Source organism: Centroberyx affinis, unplaced genomic scaffold, assembly GCF_046629955.1.
Source record: "Centroberyx affinis isolate AG114_WGS23_722 - 3 ecotype Tasmania unplaced genomic scaffold, CSIRO-AGI_Caff_v1 ptg002773l_1, whole genome shotgun sequence".
In the NCBI taxonomy this organism is placed as follows: Eukaryota; Metazoa; Chordata; class Actinopteri; order Beryciformes; family Berycidae; genus Centroberyx; species Centroberyx affinis.
In genome coordinates, this window is record NW_027280931.1 from 113,499 (window position 1) to 136,174 (window position 22,676).

Genomic DNA, 22,676 nt, shown 5'->3' on the forward strand with positions numbered 1-22,676 from the left:
ACCCTGTAAAAATGTTGATGTAATAGGGCATAAGGACACCAGCACACAGACAGACCTTTCACATTTGTATAACATTTGCTTTCCCAGTAAGCTTCATCCCCTTCAGTGTCCTGAGAGCAGTGCACTCTTGTAGTATGGATACATTTCTTTTGCACTGATACATATAATGACTGCATATCAGTCAAGCTGAGAATCGCTCATTGGGTATGGCACTAACAGGGCTTGTTTGCATCTGAAAATAAAACTTTTTCATGCCATATCTGAGGCAAAGTTAACTTGATGACTGAACTGAACTTACTTTGCCATAGCTACACAGAGGAGGTAGGATCTACTATATGGAAATTAGATGCAATTGTAAAGCAAATACCATTCAATTCAGACTGTGCTGGCTTCAAATCAATGTAGTTTGGTATTAATGTAGTTTGGCATTAATGTAACGGTGGTCATAATAGGCCTACAACAAATTCCCTGCTTTATATGGCGAAAGAAGAGAAGTGAATTGTAACACTTTTGGCTTTCCATTTTGCAGTTAAACAATGACTTGCCCTGTCACTCCCGTCAATACTAGTCTAAATGTCAGAGGGACACCATAGAAATATCACTGCAAAGCTATAAATATCCTATAGGAATATATTGACACCAAAATACCACAAAGGAAGATAAAATAGATAGTGATTAGATTGGCCTAATGTCAATCACTTTTCAAGTAGTCCCACCCCATCCAATCCAGATGAGCTTTTAGCCAAGTGACTTGTTGCTATAGCAACTGCTGACCAAAACACTAACGTTAGGTTATGTAACTAAAAGTACTACGCGATACAACTATTCACCCATATACTATTATTTAAATATTTTTTTAAGGAAATGTCAGGCTTATTAGATCGTCAAAAACGTATGTAACGTTTTAAAGAAATGTTCACTTTGGGGATATAGCTGGCTGAGTTCTGATCAGAAAGAACCACCGAAAAATAGTAGGTTTTATTCCGGATCAATCATTCCAAACTTTGAAGCCCAAATATAAAGATGATTTAGGCCTAGCGACCCTAGTGATAATATAGACGCTAAATCCCCGTTATTTCAGAACAGATGTTATCCAGAGGTGCTTTCCACTATGACTGCTGCGACGCCATGACTTCTAATGTAATCTGAGTCTCTAACAAATGAGAATGTGAGATTTTGGGGGAACAGTTTAGGAACAAGATGGCTGGCCTGGGACAAGAAAAGCGTCTCACTTCTCTCACATAAACAAGGCACTTCGATGGAGCCGTCAACTCTACGTAGCTATATGTAGCTTACTAACAACTTTTAGATACTTAGAAGACATTATTTTTTAAATATTTGGGTAGTTTGAATTATACAACGGAAACTAATCGTTTTTGAGACAGTTTAATATCGCTTGAAGTTCTCTCAAGGAAAGATTTTTTGCGATTCGTTGCGGGTGAAAACTATGTAGCACAACATACCTACATTTCTCGGTTTAGCCTCGTAATTGTAACTTTTAAGAGTATGGTGTAGATCTACTTCATAACTTTCCCAAGCAGACTATTTTGGCCTGTGGAGTTTTCTCTCAAGCGTTATTCCCGAAATGTTTAGCCCGATATAAACGACGCTTTTTGTCAGAGGTTTTAGAGGTTTTGTTTGACTGTAAAGTTTTGTAGATGCCCTTCACCAGACAAGGCATTTAACACAACTGGACCATGACTTCGACCCGAGTCAGATCCCAACAGCCACCGCAGACCCAAACTGGCAGGTTGCCGCACAGATTCGACTCAAGCGAAGGAATCGAGATGGAGAACATCCAGCATCAAGACCTGGGTCTCGGAGGGGTCATAGGCACCCCGTCCCCTCCGTCGAGACAAGCCTGGAGTCGTGACAACCCGGGTTTCGAGCCCGAGGAAGAGATCATGGAGGCCGACTGGCCCCCGGCGAGTCCCGGGAGGAGGTCGGTGTCCACGGCCTCCAGCAGCAGCTGCAGCAGCGGCCTGGGCAGCTACACCGGCGGCGGCAGCAGCGCCCACATCCCCCGAGGTGGACTCTATCCCACCCCGACGGTGGATGCCCAGCAGCAAGGCAGGAGAGAGCACCGCAGCTGTTTGAAGCAGATACTCCAGAAGATCAGAAGTTAGTCACTCTTCATGCACTTGTTTTTTTGTTTTTGCCTGATCAAGTCTTTTCATTTCCTCACCATCACAGATTGTGCATCCTTGTGTTACTTGGTCTAGGTGTCTCAAACATGTTCATGTCACATAGATTAGGGTTAGGGAACCCCATTTGGCAAGATTTTCTGAGGACTAGAACTAGACAACTGTGTTCTGCAGATGGGGAGATAACAGTGAGGGGAGAGCTGTCAGTAAGTTACATATGATGAGGAGTCAGTATTTACCCACCATCACTAATTTCAAGGGCTCCCAAAATGTTCCCTTGAGGACCCCCATGAGTGATTTTGGCAGTTTCAGGAAGTCCCCAGAAAAATGAGGAATTTCACTAATAATTTACCTACTATTTCACTCTCTAGGTGTTAGCAAGATGACAGAATGTATATGGATGACTATTCTAATTGAAGGTCTCACTCTCCCTACTGTTGTTATCACCCCACTTACAGTATGCAGTTCTATACTAAATCATACCACAAAATCTTATCAAATGGGGTCTGCGGTGTAAAGTATATCTATTTCAAAGTCCTTGGGAACCCCTGATTTAGGCAGTGCACTTGATGGTCTTCTCTTTATAGCTCCTCAGTTGCATCTTGAAAGGCAGAAACTACTGCAGGCTTTACTGCAATATTTATGTTTCAGTTACTTTACAGTATGCTGATGGACTCTTGAATTGTTGGTTTCTCTGCAGTTCTGTGGGGCACAGAGCTGATGGAGGACAGTGACAGCAGTCGAGAAAGGTACCTCAGGAATGTACTGAGGGAGATGCTCACCTATATCATATTCCTCATCACCATTTGTATCTGTAAGTAAATCACAGTCACATCTCATCAGATTTGTGCTGAAAGTTTAGCTTCATGCCCTTTTGAAATCACTCATCTGCTTCAATTAGCGATTGAAGCTTTGCTGTTGAGTGTAATTATAGTTTTTAATAGACATTTCAAGACATTTCAGAACTGTGGAAGTGAGTGGCAAGGTGTATTAAATGAAAATTAGTTCACTGCTACTTAGATGGAAAATGGTTACATGGTCTAAGAAACATGCCCAAACACATACAAATCTAATATTTTGCCCTTAAAGTAAATGCTGGTGCCCCAAAAGCCATTGCTGAACTGAACTGATTTGACAGTCGATCCAAGTACACTTTGACTCGAAGAACATTCTCCAAAAGTAACACTATATAAGTGTGTCTGTCTGGCCATCTCCCCCTGTCTCATAAAAGTCATTTTCCAACCTCTCAGTGTTTCCTGAGGTTTTGGCAGCTGAAAAACTAACCTACACTTGCCAGTCACTGTAGTTCCACATTGTTACCAACAGCATAAAATTGAGCACCACATTGTGGAATGGCAAAAGAGATGATGGGAGTCCCATATTGCAATTGTACGTAATCAGACTACTAATAGTAGTTTATCCACTCTCTCCTTGCTGCAATGAATTATGCCAAAATGAGGTTTTGGGTGGATCAGGAAATGATTTCCTGGCAGGCTGGTTTAGGGCGTTTTTTGCCAGGCAGGGTTTGAAGTATGAAAGCAGTTTCAAGAGCTACTCCTTGCTGAATACTGTATGCTACAGAGAATGTAAACAAATGGATGAAGCAAAATGAAGTTCCCTCTAATTCTTGAGTAGATTTATTGTGGTTATTTATTTTCAAATCGTTGCAGGGTCATACTGGATGTAAAGAGCACATTCATGAAAACCTAAAGGCACACACACTGTTAATTCTCCATCTTAGCCTACTCAGAGGGGTAGGCCTAGATTTTATAGCTGGTGCTAATAGGAATTGTACTTTCTGCAACGGTTATGTGATTTATGCTCTACAGTGACCTATGGGATGGTGAGTTCCAACATGTACTACTATACCAAAGTCATGTCCCAGCTCTTCCTGGACACACCGCTGTCTGCTGGGGACCCTTCCACTTTTAGAAGCCTCTCCACCATGGAGGACTTCTGGAAGGTAAAATGCCTCTAACTTCACCATGCAGCATTCGTCTCTGCTTTCAAACACTCATTAATCATGTTTGGGTGCCTCTCTGTGTGGCCTCTTGTGCATCTTCTAATCTTGAATGTCCTAAACTTGTAGTTCACAGATGGACCTTTTCTCACTGGCATGTACTGGGAGGTGTGGTACAACAACAAGAGTCTGCCGGAGAATCAGAGTCTCATCTACTACGAGAACCTCCTCCTCGGGGTTCCACGGCTCCGGCAGGTCAGAGTACGCAACGAGACCTGCTCCATCCATGAAGACCTGAGAGATGAAGTTCAAGACTGCTACAACCTGTACACCCCCAGCAACGAGGACACAGCCTCCTTTGGGCCCAAGAATGGAACTGCGTATGTCCGCGCAATTAAGCTCTTAGATAGCGTTAGAATTAGAAATCAGTGCCAATTCATAAATGACCAATACAAAAAGAACAAATTTCTACCCTCTTAGGGAAGTTACAAAACAAGCTTTAGGGTTTGAATTTTAATGAAAACTTCAACTAATTGAATTAGTCGATCAATAGATTAATTGATAATGAAAATAGTCGTGAGTGCTCTTAATTGTTGTTGATTCATGTGTGGAAAACTCAAAGTTAAAAAGAAAATAGAAAAGAAAACAATTGTTAGTTGCAACTCTAATGAAAACTAGATCTGCATCATCTGTGCATGTGTATCATATATATTGTATTACACTACCAATGATCTAAATCCTAAATCTTTCTTCTTGGTGCCTATCAGGTGGGTACACACAGCAGAAGGTAAGCTGAATGGGAGCAGTTATTGGGGCCAGGTATCTAAATACGGAGGTGGAGGATACTACCAAGATCTGTCCCGTACAAAAGAGGAATCAGCTATCCAGCTGCAGTTTCTCAAAGATCACCTGTGGCTGGACAGAGGCACCAGAGCCGTCTTCCTCGACTTTTCTGTCTACAATGGTAACATCAACCTCTTCTGCATCGCCAGGTAAGAATCGTAGGTCACAGTATGTCGTTTTTCATTTCAACCAAACACTACAGCAGCTGATTTCACATGCTATGATGTGTGTTGCAGGTTGTTGGTGGAGTTTCCAGCCACAGGTGGAGTGGTGACGTCCTGGCAGTTCCAAACAGTACGTCTGATACGATATGTGTCCAGCTGGGACTATTTTGTGGGTGTGTGTGAGGTGGCGTTCTGCCTCTTCATCCTCTACTACGTGGTGGAGGAGGTGCTGGAGATCCGCATCCATCGCCTGCACTACTTCAAAAGCCTGTGGAACTCTCTGGATGTTCTCATCGTTGTGGTGCGTACCAAGGCTGGATGGATACAGTCTAAAGTAGCATTTGGGATTAAAAAATATATATATAGTAGTCAAGCCAGTTTAATCAGGTGTATGCAATTCTAACCCAGGTGTATGCAATTCTAACCACTATGATATCAGTAAAAATTGTGTTAATTTTGATGTTTCTGCTCCATTTTTCAGTTGAGTGTTGTTGCTATTATCATGAACATCACCAGAACAGCCATGGTTAGCAACCTTCTCAAAGGCCTGCTGGAGAACCACAGTGCTCACCCCAGCTTTGAGCCTCTGGCCAACCTCCAGGTCCAGTTCAACAATGTGGCTGCAGTCATCGTCTTCTTCTCCTGGGTCAAGGTAAGACTCTTGTCCTTGGGTCATGTTCACTCCAGAACTACCAAAGTATAAATGCTAGAACCCAACTACATAGATGCTAATGGTCTGCGGTTTCTCACATCTGGTCAGCTTTTCAAGTTCATCAACTTCAACAAGACCATGAGTCAGCTGTCCAGCACCATGTCCCGCTGTGCCAAGGACCTTGTGGGCTTTGCCATCATGTTCTTCATCATCTTTCTGGCCTACGCTCAGCTGGCCTACTTGGTGTTTGGAACCCAAGTCAACGATTTCAGCACTTTCCAAGCCAGCATGTAAGTACATTCCAAGGACGGAGCCCAAATGTTCAAATTTTCTCCTCCTTGTTTTGTCTGACCTGGAAAAAGAAAACTCATATTTCATGGAAAATGTTTTTCATTTGAAAATTAAATGTTTTGCCATTTGTCTCCCATGTAGCTTTACCCAGTTCCGTATCATTCTGGGAGACTTTGAGTTCTCAGAGATACAGGAGGCCAACCCAGTGCTGGCACCCATCTACTTCACCACCTTTGTCTTCTTCATTTTTTTCATTCTCATGGTGAGTGGTATAGTGACTATGTGTGACACGCATCTATTAAAGTTTACTCAACAGTGCATATATTCATTTTTTTTTACACATGTCCCTCACCAAAGGTTAATACAGAATATCTTTTATCATTCTTTCTATATAGAATATGTTCTTGGCCATCATCAATGACACATACTCTGAGGTGAAGGCAGATATGTCCCAGCAGAGATCTGAGATGGAGATGACTGACCTCATTAAAAAGGTATTGGACTAATTGTAATGTAAGAATTTAGGAGAGCCAATATGCCATATTTAGGAACCCTCCGTCTTTCTGTCTATCAACCTATCTGCATATAACTAATAAAATGATGTTTTTGGGGAAGTTCAAGGGAAGTTCTAAAAGTCAACTTGTGGGTGAAACTATATGAAGTATTCCTCTGATCTCTTCCCTCAGGGTTGCAACAAGGCCTTGATGAAGTTGAGACTGAAGAAGACGGCAGTAGATGACATCTCAGACAGTTTGCGTCAGGCTGGAGGCAAACTGAACTTTGATGAACTCCGCCAGGATCTTAAAGGGTGACCAGATCCTAATATCAAACCATCAGCTATTAGAATATTGACGTTTGAGTTTGGTTTGTTAAACATTAGATCCTGTGTGTGTTGATTTTCCATACTCAGAAAGGGCCACACGGATGCAGAGATTCAGGCCATCTTTGCCAAGTATGATCATGATGGAGACCAGGAGCTGACAGAGCATGAACACCAGCAAATGAGAGATGACCTGGAGAAAGAGAGAGTGAGTGATGATGCCAACAGCTTCTCCCATTTTATGTTTTTTTGTCTTTTATTGTCTTTCCATGTAATCCCATGGAAAACACAGCACACACTGCATACATGTAGTAGCATACACACAGCCACAACACTCTTGCAGATGCTCAGTGTGTTTCTGCCCATTCGCTAGGAGGACTTGGATCTGGAACGCAATTCGCTGACTAGACCCAGCAGTGGGCGGAGCTTCCCTCGTACCCAGGACGATTCGGAGGAGGACGATGACGAGGACAGTGGCCACAGCTCCCGTCGCCGTGGCAGCAGCTCAGGGGGCGTCTCCTACGAGGAGTTTCAAGTGTATGGGATTTTTAGTCTTACACTTTAACTAACATGCAAATCAATCAGTGAAATCAAGTTCAATTACTAGCGGATTAATGATAGATAATGCAATGCAGCCACAGGACATGTTGTGTCTTGAATAAGGGGCATGGCAGCGATCATAGACACACACCAATGTTCACACACTAGTTGACTAGTATATTTATATGCCCATTCACCCACCTTTGATCAAAAGCAACAAGTTCCCTCCCCTTCTCTGGGGGTGTTTGAAAGGCATTCTGGGAAACATAGGAAATCACTAACAGAAGTACAAATAAATAAGGCAAGTTGAGGGAAAGTGAGTACACCAAAAAAATAAATTACAACACTTAATTACAAAATAACTCCTGGAATGCATTAAACATCACAGATTGTATGTAAGAGTATCCGAGAGTTTTTCCTTTATTTATACACAATTAGACAGATGCTGGTTAGCCATTTTTACGTGGGTCATTGGTTAAAAATTTCTGCTCCTGCCTCCTGAGCCCCTTTGTTCCATTTTGACCTGTGAATTAGTATGATTGCTGAGGCTTTTAACATGTAATATAACAGTAGAATTGATGTGGTAGTAAAACATCCCCCAACATCCCCATTTAACAAGCCTCCTCTCTCCCAGGCTGGTGCGACGCGTGGACAGGATGGAGCACTCTATCGGCAGTATTGTCTCCAAGATAGATGCTGTGATCGTGAAGCTGGAGACCATGGAGAGGGCCAAGCTTAAAAGGAGAGACGTGCTGGGAAGACTGCTGGACGGAGTGATGGAGGTGAGATGGAGTAGATGCACAAACATGGTCTAATAACAACACATGAGCATTGACACACAAGCTTGTGTATAAGCTTGCAGATATATGCACCTGTCTCATTTAAATCAAATAAAGAAGACAGACATACAGTGAAAAACCCCTCTCTTCACCTTTATGTCTCTCTCTGTCAGGATGAGAGGCTGGGCCGGGACACAGATGGTCACAGGGAGCAGATGGAGAGGCTGGTGAGGGAGGAACTGGAGCGCTGGGAGTCCGATGACACCGTCTCACAGGTCAGCCACCCCCAGCCGGCCACTCCCGTCGGCCCCCGCCCCCGTCCCTCCTCTTCCCTGTCCACTGACGGCCTCGACACAAGCACAAATGGGAGTGGCCATGTGTAAAGACTTGGCCCTCCAGCTTTTCCAGTGAAGAACATTCCATTCTGGCAGAAAGCTCTGTTGGAAATTTCCCTGCGTCGGTACAAGTAACACTCATGGAAACTCTAAAAAGGGATGACTTAAGGTTTTGTTTGCATACTATTTCTTTGTTGTTAGTTGTGGGACATTTTTTGCAGCACAACATAAGACACAGACCTTATTATAAATACTACAGTGACAAAGTCAAGTGCACCACACCTCAAATACTGAAATGCACTGAAAGTGTGAGAGTGAGGTTTCAGCCAAAAGACATATTGTCTAAAACTATTCTGAAGTATTGCTTTCATAAGATGGTACATTCTTTCACTCAAGCAGAATGTGACTCATTTATAAAGCTTATGAGTGTGGAGTGTGTGACAAAGAGGGTGAAGAATGATGAAGGATATGATGAAGGGTTGCCCATCAAAGTATTAGGCACAGTATTGGATACAATACACCAGCCTGCAAGCATATTCTGTTCATTTGTATTCAAAATACACAGCGTATGATTTTAGTATTATGTGAGAAAGATGCTCAATTGCTTTTGATTATTGTATACACACATCTTAGCATTTCACCAAATACCAAACAAGGCATTTCTTTGAATGTTTGTTTTGCTGCTTTGTTGTCATTTTAATATAGGTGTGGCACATTCTGTCATATTTACTCATCTTCTGTACATCACTTAAACTTACAAGTAAATACCTTATCAATTTATGATACATATTGTAACTTGAAACAAACTTCGATTTGGAGTGCATCTAGTGTTCATGGGAAACCCATGCATTTATTTTTTTTCCTGTGTAGGCCTACTGTGCCTTATATTTTGTCTAATTTTTTATATCAGTGTTGTGCCAAATAAAGTGTTGTTATGCTAAATAGGTGTTTACTTGTTTTATTTGTTCTGTTGTCTCAGACATTGTTCCTGAATAGTAATATAAACATCTTTGCACTTATGCTGATGATACACAACTTTACTGTATGTAGCAGTAAAACCTAGTGAAATAACGCAGCTACTATACTTGAATTCCCCATGTAAGACACCAAAGGACGGATAGCAAACAACTTTTTCTCAAATGCAGACAAAATAAATGTTCAATTTAGGGCCTAGGCCACGAAAAAACCCCAATATGAGACTCACTTACTTTAATGGCTGCACAATAACCCAAAAGAATTTGTAAAAAATATATCCATTATTAAACCATCTATTTACCTGGGTTAAGATACATCTGGAGATGTCTGCTGAGCTGACTTGCAAGGCCTTACTAAATGACTTAACTATTAATTTAAATATGACTGTCACCTTACACTAGCAAAAGATATTCATTTCTCATTTCAACAATCACTGTAAGACAACAAACAACAGCACAATACTGTAAACTGGATAGATGTGTGCAAAAGAAAGACTAAAAACAAGGTTACATGAAAATGTTTATAAAAGTTTGTTCTCAAACACTAGTATAAGAATATTGTTTATAAAAGTTTGTTTTTGAACAATAGAACAAGTTAACAAATATTCACTATCTACTTGATTCAACTATACAATATCTTTTACATACAATCAGCATAATTAAGGTATAATCAAGAATGATTCAATTCGGTGTGATTTGGAATTTGTGCAAAAGATAAATTAAGACATCTCAGCTACACAAGTGTTGAAAGATAAGTCTCATACTTGATTTGAAAATAACAAAGCAAACTTAAGCACTCATAAATAACCATAGTAAACTTAACAATATAAACTTGGAAGAAAAAGACTGCACATGAATGCCCATATAATGCTAATTTACATTCAGGTATATATTTTACCTATACTGAATACCAAACTATATAAGTGCAAACCATTGGCACACTCCATGGTGAAACATCTGGTGAACAAGACAAATGCTGGCCTCTCTCCTCGAAGAGAAGAACACACTGTGCCACAGAATCTCACATTTAAGTGAACTTCTTGATGAAGCGGAGTTTCAGATAGGCGATGACGAGGAATATGAACGCCATGACAGTCAGAGCCACATGATTCTCCCACAGCCCCCAGGTGGTGTACTCTATTCCCAGGTAGTCCAGATACTGTTCCCCTGTACATCTGAAATAAGACAATTCCCAACTGATCAGTTTGAGCCCATAATATACATTCAAGATCAGTATTTAAGTTGAATTTCTGCTGCTTGGTTGCATTTCTCTGCCTCTCTCCACAAGCTGGCACATTCATATTTTTCTACTGATCTATTAGGGTGCAAGGGTTGACACAAATATGGCCTATACATATATACTGTATATACTGTAGGTCTACTCACGTTAAGCCGGATGTGCTCACACTGCAGTTGGTCGTGACAGGAAACATGGTGGTGTTTTGGATCACAGTCTCCTCACAGAACTTCAAACCCACAAACTCATTGATCTTCAGGGCCTGAACACAGACAGCAGAGACAATACATATTGAGTAGAAGAGAGATAAATTACTGTAGATATAGTAGACTCTAGGCCAAGACTGTATGCTGATCTAGCAATGGTGTTTAGTGTGGGAATATGGTAAGGAAATTAAGCTTTCATGGAGGGTGTTACATTGTATGTCCAGTACGTATCCAAGATGCCCACACTCAAAAATGGAGGGAGATTGGGTTGATATGTGACTTTCAAAATTGTCTGAGAAACACACATACAATTTTACCATTTGCATTAAAGGTGATACTGTAAGAATAAAAGACAAGCAAGATCATAAATATGTTCTCAGATACAATGTAGTCTTACACTGCAGCATTGGGTTTAGACATATTTAAAGCGGCGGTCGGTATGTTTGAAGGAAAACAGTAAGCTCCCTCTCAGCTTATAAAACCTGCAACCTACAGGGGCTTCAGCTGTGACTTACTGCTAGGCCGTAGCGAGGAATACTGAAGTACTTCAGCCAAGCCAGCCAATCCATGATGCTGGGTAGGTTCACCAGGAGACCTGAGAAAATCTAAACACACAACACAAATTTACGCAATATGCCATGAGAGGCCATGCTTTTCTGCTTTGTGTCAAGCACTGCGTCAAGTGGCTTATTGCTTCTACAAAACGGCAGTAGAAAGAATGTAAATGTTCAATAATTTTTTTTTTAAACAATAATAATGAAATATAATAATTAAATAGTTACCTTCCACTAACCAATATAGAGTTTGAACAGTTTTTGAGCAGTTTTTTTCAACAATGGCCTCCAACATCTCAGCCAATCAGAACTGATTACAACTATCATCTTAATATTTTACTGTAGGTTTACACAGTATAGACACAACAAACAGCATAGCAAGTAATCAATGCTCACAAAGGTGATATTATAGCAAACATATCCCAATTAACTATAATTCCTCCTGGTTTGACCCCCTCCCAACTTCTTCTCCCTTGTTCTTTTGGTTTCTGCTGCTCTCACCATCATGAAGACGAAGGTGATGGTCATGAAAATGTTGGCGAGAGCCACAACGCTCTGGTCAGCTGAGATGGCCATGGTCATGGCTGTGGCTGTGTAGGCCAACAGAGTGACTGTCAGCGTGAAGATGAGGAAGGCTGCTATTGTGGACTTGAACCCTGGGTGGACACACACACACACACACACACAGAATACTGAGCTGACCTTAGAATTTAGCACTCTAAACTAGTATTCAAGGATTCAAGCATAAGTACTCCGTCAATCAATTAGTTCTATAACTCTATTATTCCATTAATCTATTAGTTGATCTTACCGATCATAAAGTAGACAATGCAGCTGAAGATAATAGCAGGGATGGTGCGCAGAGTGATGATGTCAGATAGGATCTTGGAGAGGAAGTAGACAGAGACTCGGTAATAGCCGCTGATGTATTCATGTCTGTCAGGAAAGAATCCAAGCACAAGTTCTGTGTTTCAGCATCTAAAAGAGGTGTTAGTCACATTGACTGCTGCAGCTGCACCAATTTAGATAGAAACCCCTTCTCTCTCTAATCTGTAAATAAATTACATACTGACACTCTACCCCCTCCTTTCAAATTTATGTTGCAATATCCAGATAATTGTCACAGCTATGTCACAGTCTTCCAGCCTGTTGAGTCTCGTGGGGCAGCACAGCTTGCCGGCACATTACATACACAAACAGTTTCCTCTCAGTGATGAAGAGCTCAGCAGCAGACACAGTGCTGAAACACTGGTTGGTAGTGATGAAGAAGAGGGCACCCATCCTGCAAGAACAGCAACAAAACAAAATCACATTTTATTGCACATTTTCACATTTTATTGCACATCTTTTATCCCACATCCCAGGAGGAAACAAAAGGGAAAAGAGTGGCTGGTAAGGTGGGAGTTTTGTACAAAATAATTGTTCTTGGGTCTGGATCTGCATCTGACATTGGCAGAGAGCTTGTTCAGGGAGGGTCCAACACAACAGTAAAACAGTCTAGGTAATATTTATCAACAGAGGATGGTATCAAATGTGGTGTGGTACATACACGCCTGTATGCATTATTCATGTACATATTAATCTGTCCAAACAAAGCTTTCAAGTACAAGACTTAAAAGGAACAACTGACTCCATTATCTGATCCTGAACCCAATGAAAAGGAGGGTGGGGGCGAACTAACTTGAGCTGTTTAAGCCGCATACATTGGCATCAGCCATACCCCCTATGCATTGACCATGAATATAATGACATTAAGTCCTAATGTTCCACTGAACCATGCATGGAATGAAATGGGAGAGAGAGAGAGAGAGAGAGAGAGAGAGAGAGAGAGAGAGAGAGAGAGAGACTATTGAAATAAATTTCACATTCTGTGTTCTGATATGCTTCATTGGGCTTGTGAGTACCAGGTTGTGCCCAATAAAATAAGGCCAAGCATGGTAAGAGGATTAATTGCGCTGGAATTATTCAACTTATCACACTTCTCTACCAAATGTAGAGTGCAAAAACTGCAAAAAAAAATTGCAAAAACCTGGAGATTTGTGCACAAGTTAAAAGTCAATGTACCCATACTATCCATCAGCATAATCTTCAAGATTTAGCAGTGTCTTTACACTGCGAGTCATAAAAGTGCTGTTGAAGCTAGAAAGAACGCTATAGCTATGTTATTATGAACTTATGAATCAAGTTAGTTATTATCAAGTTGCAAAAAATAAAATGAATTTGGTGTGCTTCCATCAATTAATACTGAGTTGAATCGCATTAGCCAAATGCGATTCTATCACCATAAAATTTAGTTTTAGCAACAAAAAAAGTTTCTGCCTCAACTGAGTGCAAGAAATTTCTTACAATATTGAGGAAATTGCATGCATAAATATAGTACGATGGAAGCCCAGCAAGTGACAAAAAAGATGGAAATTTTGCAGGACATTTGCAGGTGTATTTGTATTTCAGCATTCCTCCTACCTGTTCTGGATTCCGCTCTGATCATCTTTAACCCTGAAGAAGATGGCACCCACGATGAGAGCCAGGAAGATGTTGACTCCCAGCTGCCCAGACACAAACATGAGAGATTTAGAAGCCAAAAGGCATTGATGACCCATCTAGAAAGTCTTATTTCTAACATTAGCAGCAGTGCGTCATGGCAGCGGGGCCTAAACAATCAGAAGCGTCTGACAACATTCTGGACAACTGCTTGGAGACTTGGAGACTCGCATGAGGGAGCTGGTTTGATCAAAGCCCCTGTTTAATACAAACTAATCTCTTTGGTCTTTATGGCAAAGGAAGGTTTAACTCTGAGGCTTGGTGGAAGAAGGAAAAAGGCAAAGGTTGGTGAGTGGAATGAATCGAGCAATCAGTACGGTACTTCACTGCTCCAGTACTACTGACTGTAGACTGTCAATGAGTCTTTTTGGAGAATGGAAATAAAGGTTTAGCGGTATCGTTATAGATGAGACTGGCCAGTATTTCGGGGGATCAGGAGTGAAGTGGAACAGCTTGCTTCTCCTCCAGCCTGGTCTAGCCTAGAGAAACACCAGGACCGGTGGGGGATGACAGAAAAGAGTGAAAAAAAGTGAAAGAGACGTGTGTTTTAATCCTAACAATTTACAGATTATGACAGGACTAAGCGGGCCCTGTGCGGTTCCCAGGGTGAAGGGATAAGCTAATAAGGTTGAGCCTTTTTCACCTCATTCCCCCCAGCCCCTCATGTGGAAGCGGGGCAGTGGAGTGACGGGTCATGACGCCATCATGTGATGGGTCCCGGACCGGGGCCAAGGGGCTTTGGCCAGATATGATATCAGTTCAGATCCTGGCCCAAAGAGGCAAGAGTGGGGTCACAACAGTCACCAAAGCCGATTACAGCGCCCACACCACAGAGCCCCTCTTGTAGGATTATTGTGACGTATTTAGGGCCAATTAGCTGTTAATAATTCTTAAAGTGAGGAGACTTCTGACGGCATTTGGGGTGGCTAATGAGAGCGCTAAGTCTCAACAACTCCAAACTGCTGTCCGTGTGTCCTGTTTGTAATTACAAGAGCAATGACACCGATTTCTTCCCCCTTTTTTCCATTCTTTGATTGGACTGTTTGAAAGAGTAAAGGTGACACTGGCACAACATGTTTAAGGCCTTTGACCTACAAAACAGTAAACTGAGAAGTTACTTAGAAGAGTGATCTGCAACCACAAAAGAGCTGCAATCCATAAACAACAATATAACAAGTTGGAAAACTGAACACTATATAGTATCACTAAGTTGTATTCCTCAAGAGTCACTCAGTATACTTAGCATTTACCATTTGTACGTAATAAATCTAGTCAACCATTGTAATTACACCAATACATGGCTTTCCAGATATGGCTTAAAGTTCAGATGCATCCCCACCTGGGCCACCGATGTTTCTGGGTTCAGCATGAGGTTCTGGAAGGTCCTCTTGAGCACCCAACGGAGCTGGTGGAAGAAGGAGCTGTTGTAGGTGATGGTGCGGGACTTGGGCCGGGAGATGCACTCCTTGCCCTGGGCGATGCGCTCCAGCTCGGCCCGTGTGTCCCTGGAGTAGCTGCTGTTCCTGTACTCCTCTACCAGGCGCTCCTCGATGCTCTGCCTGGAGCTGCTGACCTCCTCAAACTCCAGATCTGGACATGCACACAAGAGGATAGTGAGGGATGTGAGTCAGAGAGATAGCCTGCTGTGAAGCACATCAATAATTCCATATAGCACTGGAGTAAGTGTCAACTGTGTGGATTTTCAACACAAAATGGAAAAACATTGGCCATACAAACTTCTCATATTCAGTTAATTGTCAAATAATTGAGAACAAAGATTGAAATATTGTAAAGCAGTTTAAATGTGTTTTCTGAATTGTCTGACCTGAAAGTGATCCAAGCCCTGAGCCCATAAACACAAAACTTTAAAAATACTGATCTGAGGTTCCATGCAATACTCCTCATATCACTCACTTCTGAAAAGCAACCAACAACCAAATTACCTGTAGCCTTTTGGATCTTATAATATCATTGATATAGCACAATAAAGTCTAGGCATATTAGACAAGCTTCAAGTGGATTAGTTTCTCTTTTGCACATTAATGCAAACAAGCCCTGACCTAGGGTCAGAAAAATTAGAGGTTCAGGGTTGGTTTGGTCAGACAAGCCAGACAGGATTTAAGGGGGGGGGGGGGGGGGGGGGGGGGGGGGGGGCGCGACTCTGACTGTGTTCAGTGCAGCGCTTGTTAACTGCTCTCTATTTTAACTTTTGTTTGCACATAAAATGAGCTTTCAAGACTTATATCCATCCTTCAGTTATGAGGGAGTTACACATGCCTTTACCTTCAGAGCTGGGCATCTTGGTCAGAGTGGTGGCAGTAGAGTCTCCATTGATGACGTCCAGAAAAAAGTCTGCTGGGTTGTTGTGGGGCTCACAGGCATAACCTGGAACATGTTAAAAAAGTAAGCTTGTGGACATACGGATCAAAATAGTCAATGTTTAATATCCATACATGCTCAGTGCTTTATAGGGACATTTCTCCTGTCCTCTGCCTCCAATTCATGAGGCATTTCAAACATCAGGCACAATATACAGATATATGACTGGTATTCAAGAGCATAGTCACCAATGTTGGCGAAGTAGTCCAAAGCATTTGGTGCTGGCCCATGATACACCATTTTGCCACTGACCAGCAAGGTCAGAGTGTCAAACAGTCTGTAGATAGAGTAGCGTGGTTGGTGGATGGACATAATTATGGTGCGTCCATGACTGGCCATTCTGAAAAGAGGAACACGGTAAAAAAATATATCCATTAAATGTAAATACAATATTGTTGCCTTCCAACAGCAGAAAAATTAACAAATAAAAACAACTTAAGTAGTGAATTTGTGATGCATACGTTTCATGACATGCTGTGAGTAGGATTGGTTTAATTATCATATTATATGGACTTGCATCATTGCATTGATCGTTCATTAGGCCTATAACAGACTAATCTGTGCTTTTATTTAATTTGATTTCAATATCAAGTGCTATAATTTGGAAATGGCTTGATGCCTAAGAGGTTGTATATTGAATACAATATCAATTAGGCTAAATAAAATAAAGCTGCTGTCTTTATAGTGGGTATTGAATGCAAGCCTATTGAAAAACAGACAGTGGCTGCTGTACTTATGCCACTTTTTCTCCAGAGTAGACATCACATCACGCAGTAGAAAAGAACAGACTGTGCAAGTCAGAATCCCAGAGAGGGGAGGGGGAGCTAAGGGGAACAGCTCTTCGGTGCACGGACGAGGCTGCGAATACGAGCCATAATGAATAAGAAGAGCGACAGATGAGTGTGAAGAGGACGAACATCCTCTCAGTCCTTCATTACCTTTTCAGCAGCAGCAGGACAGAGTTGGCAGTGCTGGCATCCAGTCCTGTGGTCGGTTCATCCAGGAACAGAACAGACGGGTCAATAATCAGCTCCATGCCGATGTTGGTCCTCTTCCTCTCTCCTCCAGATATCCCCCGGATCATCTGGGTGCCCACCTAGGAAAAGCATCCACACAATCTAAATGCAAACCGAATATCACTGTCCACACTGTCACCTGATCTCTTGACGCTTGAGGTGGAGCCCTAGCTAAGAGGACAGATGAGTGATGTATGTATCTCTACCTTGGAGTCGGCCACCTTGGTGAGACCCAGCTCTTTGATGAGGTGATTGACACGGGCCTCCTTCTCCCTCTGGGGCACAGAGCTGGGCAGGCGTAGCGCTGCAGAGAAGCGCAGATTCTCCCTCACCGTCAGCGTGCCCATGACCACATCGTCCTGCAGGTTACAAGGAGTCGAGCTCAGTTCTTATGTTCTTGCTCTGCCATGTTTTCTGAGAATCTGCCTTTACAGAACTCATAATTAGTATTTGAGTCATTTACATAATAATGAAAATGCACCTGAACCACATAGCCAGAGAGGCACTTGAAGTTGGGGGGCTGCGGCGCTCCGTCGATAAGCACCTCTCCTGAGAGACCTGAAGGATCTTTCCTCGCAGCGAGAACATCCAAGAAACTTTGAATATCATAAAAAAAAAACACAATGTCAAGATACATCTATGACAGCTGAAGGTGACTGCCTTGAATATTAATCTTACTGGGTGCTCAGGATGAAATCACACAGAGTTTATCAATGATGGGAGGTGAAGAGTGCAGTACTCACGAGGACTTTCCACTTCCAGTGGGTCCAAGAATCGCATTCAGGCCGGGTCTCATGATTCCACTGCAACACAATAACACACAGCTGTATCTAACTTAACACACATGATATGCTGATATACTGTTCATATTAATCCATCAGTCCAAGAGTCCAATAGATATCCCCATAGTACTGTTTTTAGATTCATCTCAAATGAAATAATACCAAGAAAACGGAATTACAATAATTACTGGTGTCATGGACATTTCTTAATATTTGTACAAAAAAAATCTATACTATGGTGTAAAAGCACGGCTATAATTCAAGGGCAAATCCTTCTCAGAGAGAACAGTCACACAATAGTACCAAAAAAAAGTCTGTGATATAAAACAGAATTAAAAGGCTGAATAAAAGCCTTGTAGTGGATCACGTGACGGTGTTTAATTCGATTCCCTGGCAGACTACTCTTTAGTGAATCAGAGAGATTATATGCAAGAAACCATGCTTAATATCATATAATTAACACTAAGGCGGGAAATGGCCCAAAAACTTGTGTGAAATTATGCATTCCTCCATGGGAAATGTCAGGTGTGTTTAATACCATCAGAAAGAAGCCAGTTTAAAAGTCTATTCACTATTGTCCATTATGGTCTGTGTTGTGTATACCATGCTTTCAATACGTTGGATATGGAATGATACAATGACTAATCATGCTTAGTGAACATGAAGAACTTCAGTCCTTTTTGACATGGTTCCCCCATTTCAAGGATTCAGAAGTATTTGGAAAGATTACGATTACCAATTCCTTTTTAATACCTAGTCAGAAATGATTAATTTGAAATGTGCTTGGAGAAGTCTGCAAACCATAAACATATGACCAGATTCTTTATACTTTATTGCCAATTCAAAATTATTTATTTCAATGTAACTATGCTTGGCTGAAGTATATGCTTGGCTAAGTGAGTATAAATAAGCAACAGTCTGAAATATCAAGCCACTGGTGAATTATCATGCTGCTACAACAGAGCCAAGATAGACATTAATAAATTTAATGACTGTTTTCCCACTGAACTCTATGAGTGAATCAGTGGGGAAAACAAACATCGAACAATGTGTCACAGTTCAAATACTAATGGATCTCTGCGTAAGTGCAGATTTAGAGCAATTAAGGATCTCTATTGTTTTGCATTAACAGTATTGACATTTCTCTGTATGCTTTTGTGTGTGTGTGTGTGTGTGTGAGAGAGAGAGAGAGAGAGAGAGAAGAGGGAGATAGACAGATAGATAGATAGATAGATAGATAGATAGATAGATAGATAGATAGATTCAACTAACTTGAGGTCCACCAGTATCTCCCTGGCAGTGGTTTTCCTTTTGCAGAAGAAGCCAGTCTTGAGCTTCACTTTGTACTGTATGTTGTGGAAGCTCACAGTGGAACCACACGGCTGATTGGTCTGGTCCATGGGCGTCGTGACCTTTGACCTGGCCATGCCATTGGTGCCAATATCTTCTATCATTGCGATGCTGATGTGATTGGCTCTCTCCATCATCCTATGCAGTGAGCACCCTGCCAAGTTGAAAAATGATACTGATGAAAATCAATCTGTGACTCACTCACTACGCACTGAGGTGACAGTTACCCCCTGTTGTGCCACACTTGTCTAACAGAGAATTTAATTATTAAGTGTTTTGATGCTGGACAAGTGAACTGGTCATGTTGTTCATACATGTCTTCCAATTATGCATTCTATGTTACAAGGAATTAGTAGTAGTATGTGAAAGATGCATGCACAAAAACCAGTAATGAAACTGTGACACCTGAGATGAAAAGATGCTCATTCATCCGTGGCAACACTGTTAAATGAGACAGGACCAATGTTTGTATGAATACATTTAAACTAGACAGAGTTATGGTGCTGTATCTAAATATTAACAACACAACAAAAGAGCTTGTCTAACTCATTATAACACCTTTAAATATTACATCCTCAGATTAATTTGTAGATTAGTCTCCTTAGAATTCAGCAGCTCCTATTTATTTTTTTTACTACACTATAAGCTTTTTGGAGTAGGACAGACTAAGTTTGTAATAACAACCAGTAAAGCACAAGATTGTAGGCAGATATCCCAAAACGTCAAAAAATGACCTTTTCCACTGAATCACCTCCTTATTATGAACCTAAACATATGGAGCTGTGCATGAGCGTTCATGATCAATGGTGTTTAATTATATGCAAATATAGAGATAAAAAAAATAAGTAAAATCTGACCCCGTCAGTAATCATCACAACATAAACAACCACCATCATAAACAGAACAAACTATTATGTGTTCAAAATAGCATACATTTATAGTTCACAGAAGACTTGAACTGAGTTTGTGTGTGTGGAGGCATTTGTTGAAGGTGCTTTTTGGTTTGGGGCTGTTGCTTTCAATAACAAAGGAGTTCCAAGGCACTCTTTAAGCTCAATTTTATTAATTAATTTTAATTAATTAGCTTTCCTGGATAGCTGATTCACAAGAACATATTAGAACCAACTCCAGTTCCGTTATACAATGCTGTGACCGTATGTTTTTCTTTTCCTTGAAGACATTATCTTCATGCAAACAGACTCTCACGCTACTTCCTACAGCCTGTGAATTTAGATCACAAAGACGGTTAACAGCTTGAAACGGCTGGCTAACTTAATGTTAGGCAGGTTAACTTGATGTTAAAAGCTTGTGCGTTTACAAATGAGCTTTAATGAACAAATAAGCCTTTCTTCATTTTCAATAGAGAAAGAAAGCATCACGCAAGCAGCCCGGCCACATGCAGGATCGATATTAAAACAGAGAGGAGTCTGCCGCGACCAACAGTCAGATGTTGCGGAAATCATCTGCAACTGATAACGACGCAATGTTTTTGCAATATCATAAAAAGTGTTGTTCCAGTGACTTACCCAGCTGTGAGAGTCGGACAGCGCTGCAGCGGCGTGGTGGGACCGAGTCTGCTGGAGCCACGCGCTCTGCATTAGAGGATTTATAGTCTTACAGGAGGAGAGAGAGGAGAGAGGGGACACTGAGCAACATCAGGCCATGACAGGTGCCTCACCATCTAGACACGCACTCAGGATGTCGATTAGAGCCTATCATAGAGAACTAAATCATGTAATGATGATGCCTGAATGATGCATGGGACCACAGACAATGTTATCAGATGGGGCCAAATATGTTTTCAAAATGAAATGTGGGCAAGCAAAACCATAACACCTATCAATGCAAGTGTTAATGCAATCCATTGATGGTAGCTCATTAAATACTTTTGTCGAAATTATCTATCTATCTATCTATCTATCTATCTATCTATCTATAATGCCTTCAGAAAGTATTCAACCCCCTTGACCTTTTCCACATTTCGTGGTGTTACAGCCTCAATTCAAAATGGATTGCATGAGGATTTTTTTGTCACTAATCTACAAACAATAACCATGATTATGTTAAAGTGAATTTTTTTTATTTACAAATATTTACAAATTAATTAAAAATGAAAAGCTGATATATTTGGAGTCTATAATGAACAAATGTCCCTTTGCAGTGACACTCCAAATTGAGTTGAGGTGCTCCCAAATTATTTTGAATGTCCTTGTCTCTACAATTTGATTGAAGTCCACCTGCGGCCAATTCAATTGATTGGACATATTTTAGAATGAAACACACACGTCTCACTATAAGGTCTTTCAGATGACAGTGCATGTCAGAGCAGAAACTTTAGCATGAAGAGTGGCCAGAGGGAAGCCACTCCAGGAAAAAAAGGCACATGACAGCATGTCTGGAGTTTGCAAAAACACATTGATAAATGTGTTGATAAAATGAAAGTTGAACCATTCAGCTGAAATGTAAAGCTCATCACCCATGTAATAGCATCCCTACAGTGATGCATGGTGGTGGCAGCATCATGCTGTGGCAGGGCTTTTCAGCGTCAGGGACTGGGAGACTTGTGACGATAAAGGGAACAATGAATACAGCCAAACACAGGCAAATTCTTAAGAGGACCTTCTTCAGAGTGTCAAAAACCTCAGACTCATGGGGTGACAATTTATGTTTCAACAGGACCAGACCCTGTGCTTACAGCCAAATCAGCACTGGAAAGTCCCTGAGAGGCCAATTGAAAATATGTGGAATAACTTTAAAATTGCTGTTAACAGACACTCCCCATCCAACTTGACCGAGCTTGAGCAAATCTGCAAGTTAGAATAGGAGAAAATCCCCAAATTCAATTGTGGAAGACCCGAAGCTGCAATCGCTGCCAAAGGTGCTTCTACAAAGCATTGACTCAGAGGGTTGAATATTTATTTAAATGAAAGACAATTATTGAAAGTAAATGTTCAATAAATTTGCAAAAATGTTAAATTAAATTTTAAATTTCAAATTAAGTTTTCAATAAAGTTGTAAAGTTCTCTTTGTCATGGAATATTTTGTCTGGATTGCTGACAAAAAATTTAATCCATTTTGAATTTTCTGCAACACAACAAAATGCAGAAAA

At 41.1% G+C, this 22,676-nt stretch overlaps 2 protein-coding genes across 3 annotated transcripts; one reads left to right on the top strand and one right to left on the bottom strand.

Moving 5' to 3' along the window:
- Positions 1–1,200: 1,200 nt before the first annotated feature.
- pkd2 (polycystic kidney disease 2) lies at positions 1,201–9,444 on the top strand. Of its 2 annotated transcripts, none has more exons than XM_071535831.1 (15): positions 1,201–2,121; positions 2,845–2,958; positions 3,974–4,107; positions 4,234–4,484; positions 4,872–5,096; positions 5,184–5,412; positions 5,593–5,763; positions 5,872–6,053; positions 6,196–6,316; positions 6,450–6,548; positions 6,741–6,862; positions 6,965–7,082; positions 7,248–7,411; positions 8,049–8,196; positions 8,367–9,444. In XM_071535831.1, exons 1-15 carry the CDS (start codon positions 1,698–1,700, stop codon positions 8,574–8,576), a joined length of 2,712 nt encoding a protein of 903 aa, XP_071391932.1. In that variant the 5' UTR covers positions 1,201–1,697; the 3' UTR covers positions 8,577–9,444. The 2 variants fall into 2 exon arrangements, with proteins under 2 accessions (XP_071391932.1, XP_071391933.1); XM_071535832.1 differs by having other exon boundaries at positions 7,251–7,411.
- A 701-nt stretch (positions 9,445–10,145) lies between these two features.
- LOC139657870 (broad substrate specificity ATP-binding cassette transporter ABCG2-like) lies at positions 10,146–21,207 on the bottom strand. Its single transcript, XM_071535823.1, has 16 exons — positions 21,094–21,207; positions 19,490–19,721; positions 18,179–18,238; positions 17,917–18,031; positions 17,642–17,794; positions 17,358–17,515; positions 16,608–16,759; positions 16,324–16,425; positions 15,380–15,630; positions 13,963–14,045; positions 12,692–12,781; positions 12,311–12,435; positions 12,001–12,155; positions 11,461–11,550; positions 10,889–11,001; positions 10,146–10,677 (listed from the first exon to the last, which is right to left on the bottom strand). The coding sequence occupies exons 2-16, from the start codon at positions 19,702–19,704 to the stop codon at positions 10,530–10,532; spliced, it is 2,010 nt and encodes a 669-aa protein (XP_071391924.1). The 5' UTR covers positions 19,705–19,721; positions 21,094–21,207; the 3' UTR covers positions 10,146–10,529.
- Positions 21,208–22,676: the final 1,469 nt, after the last annotated feature.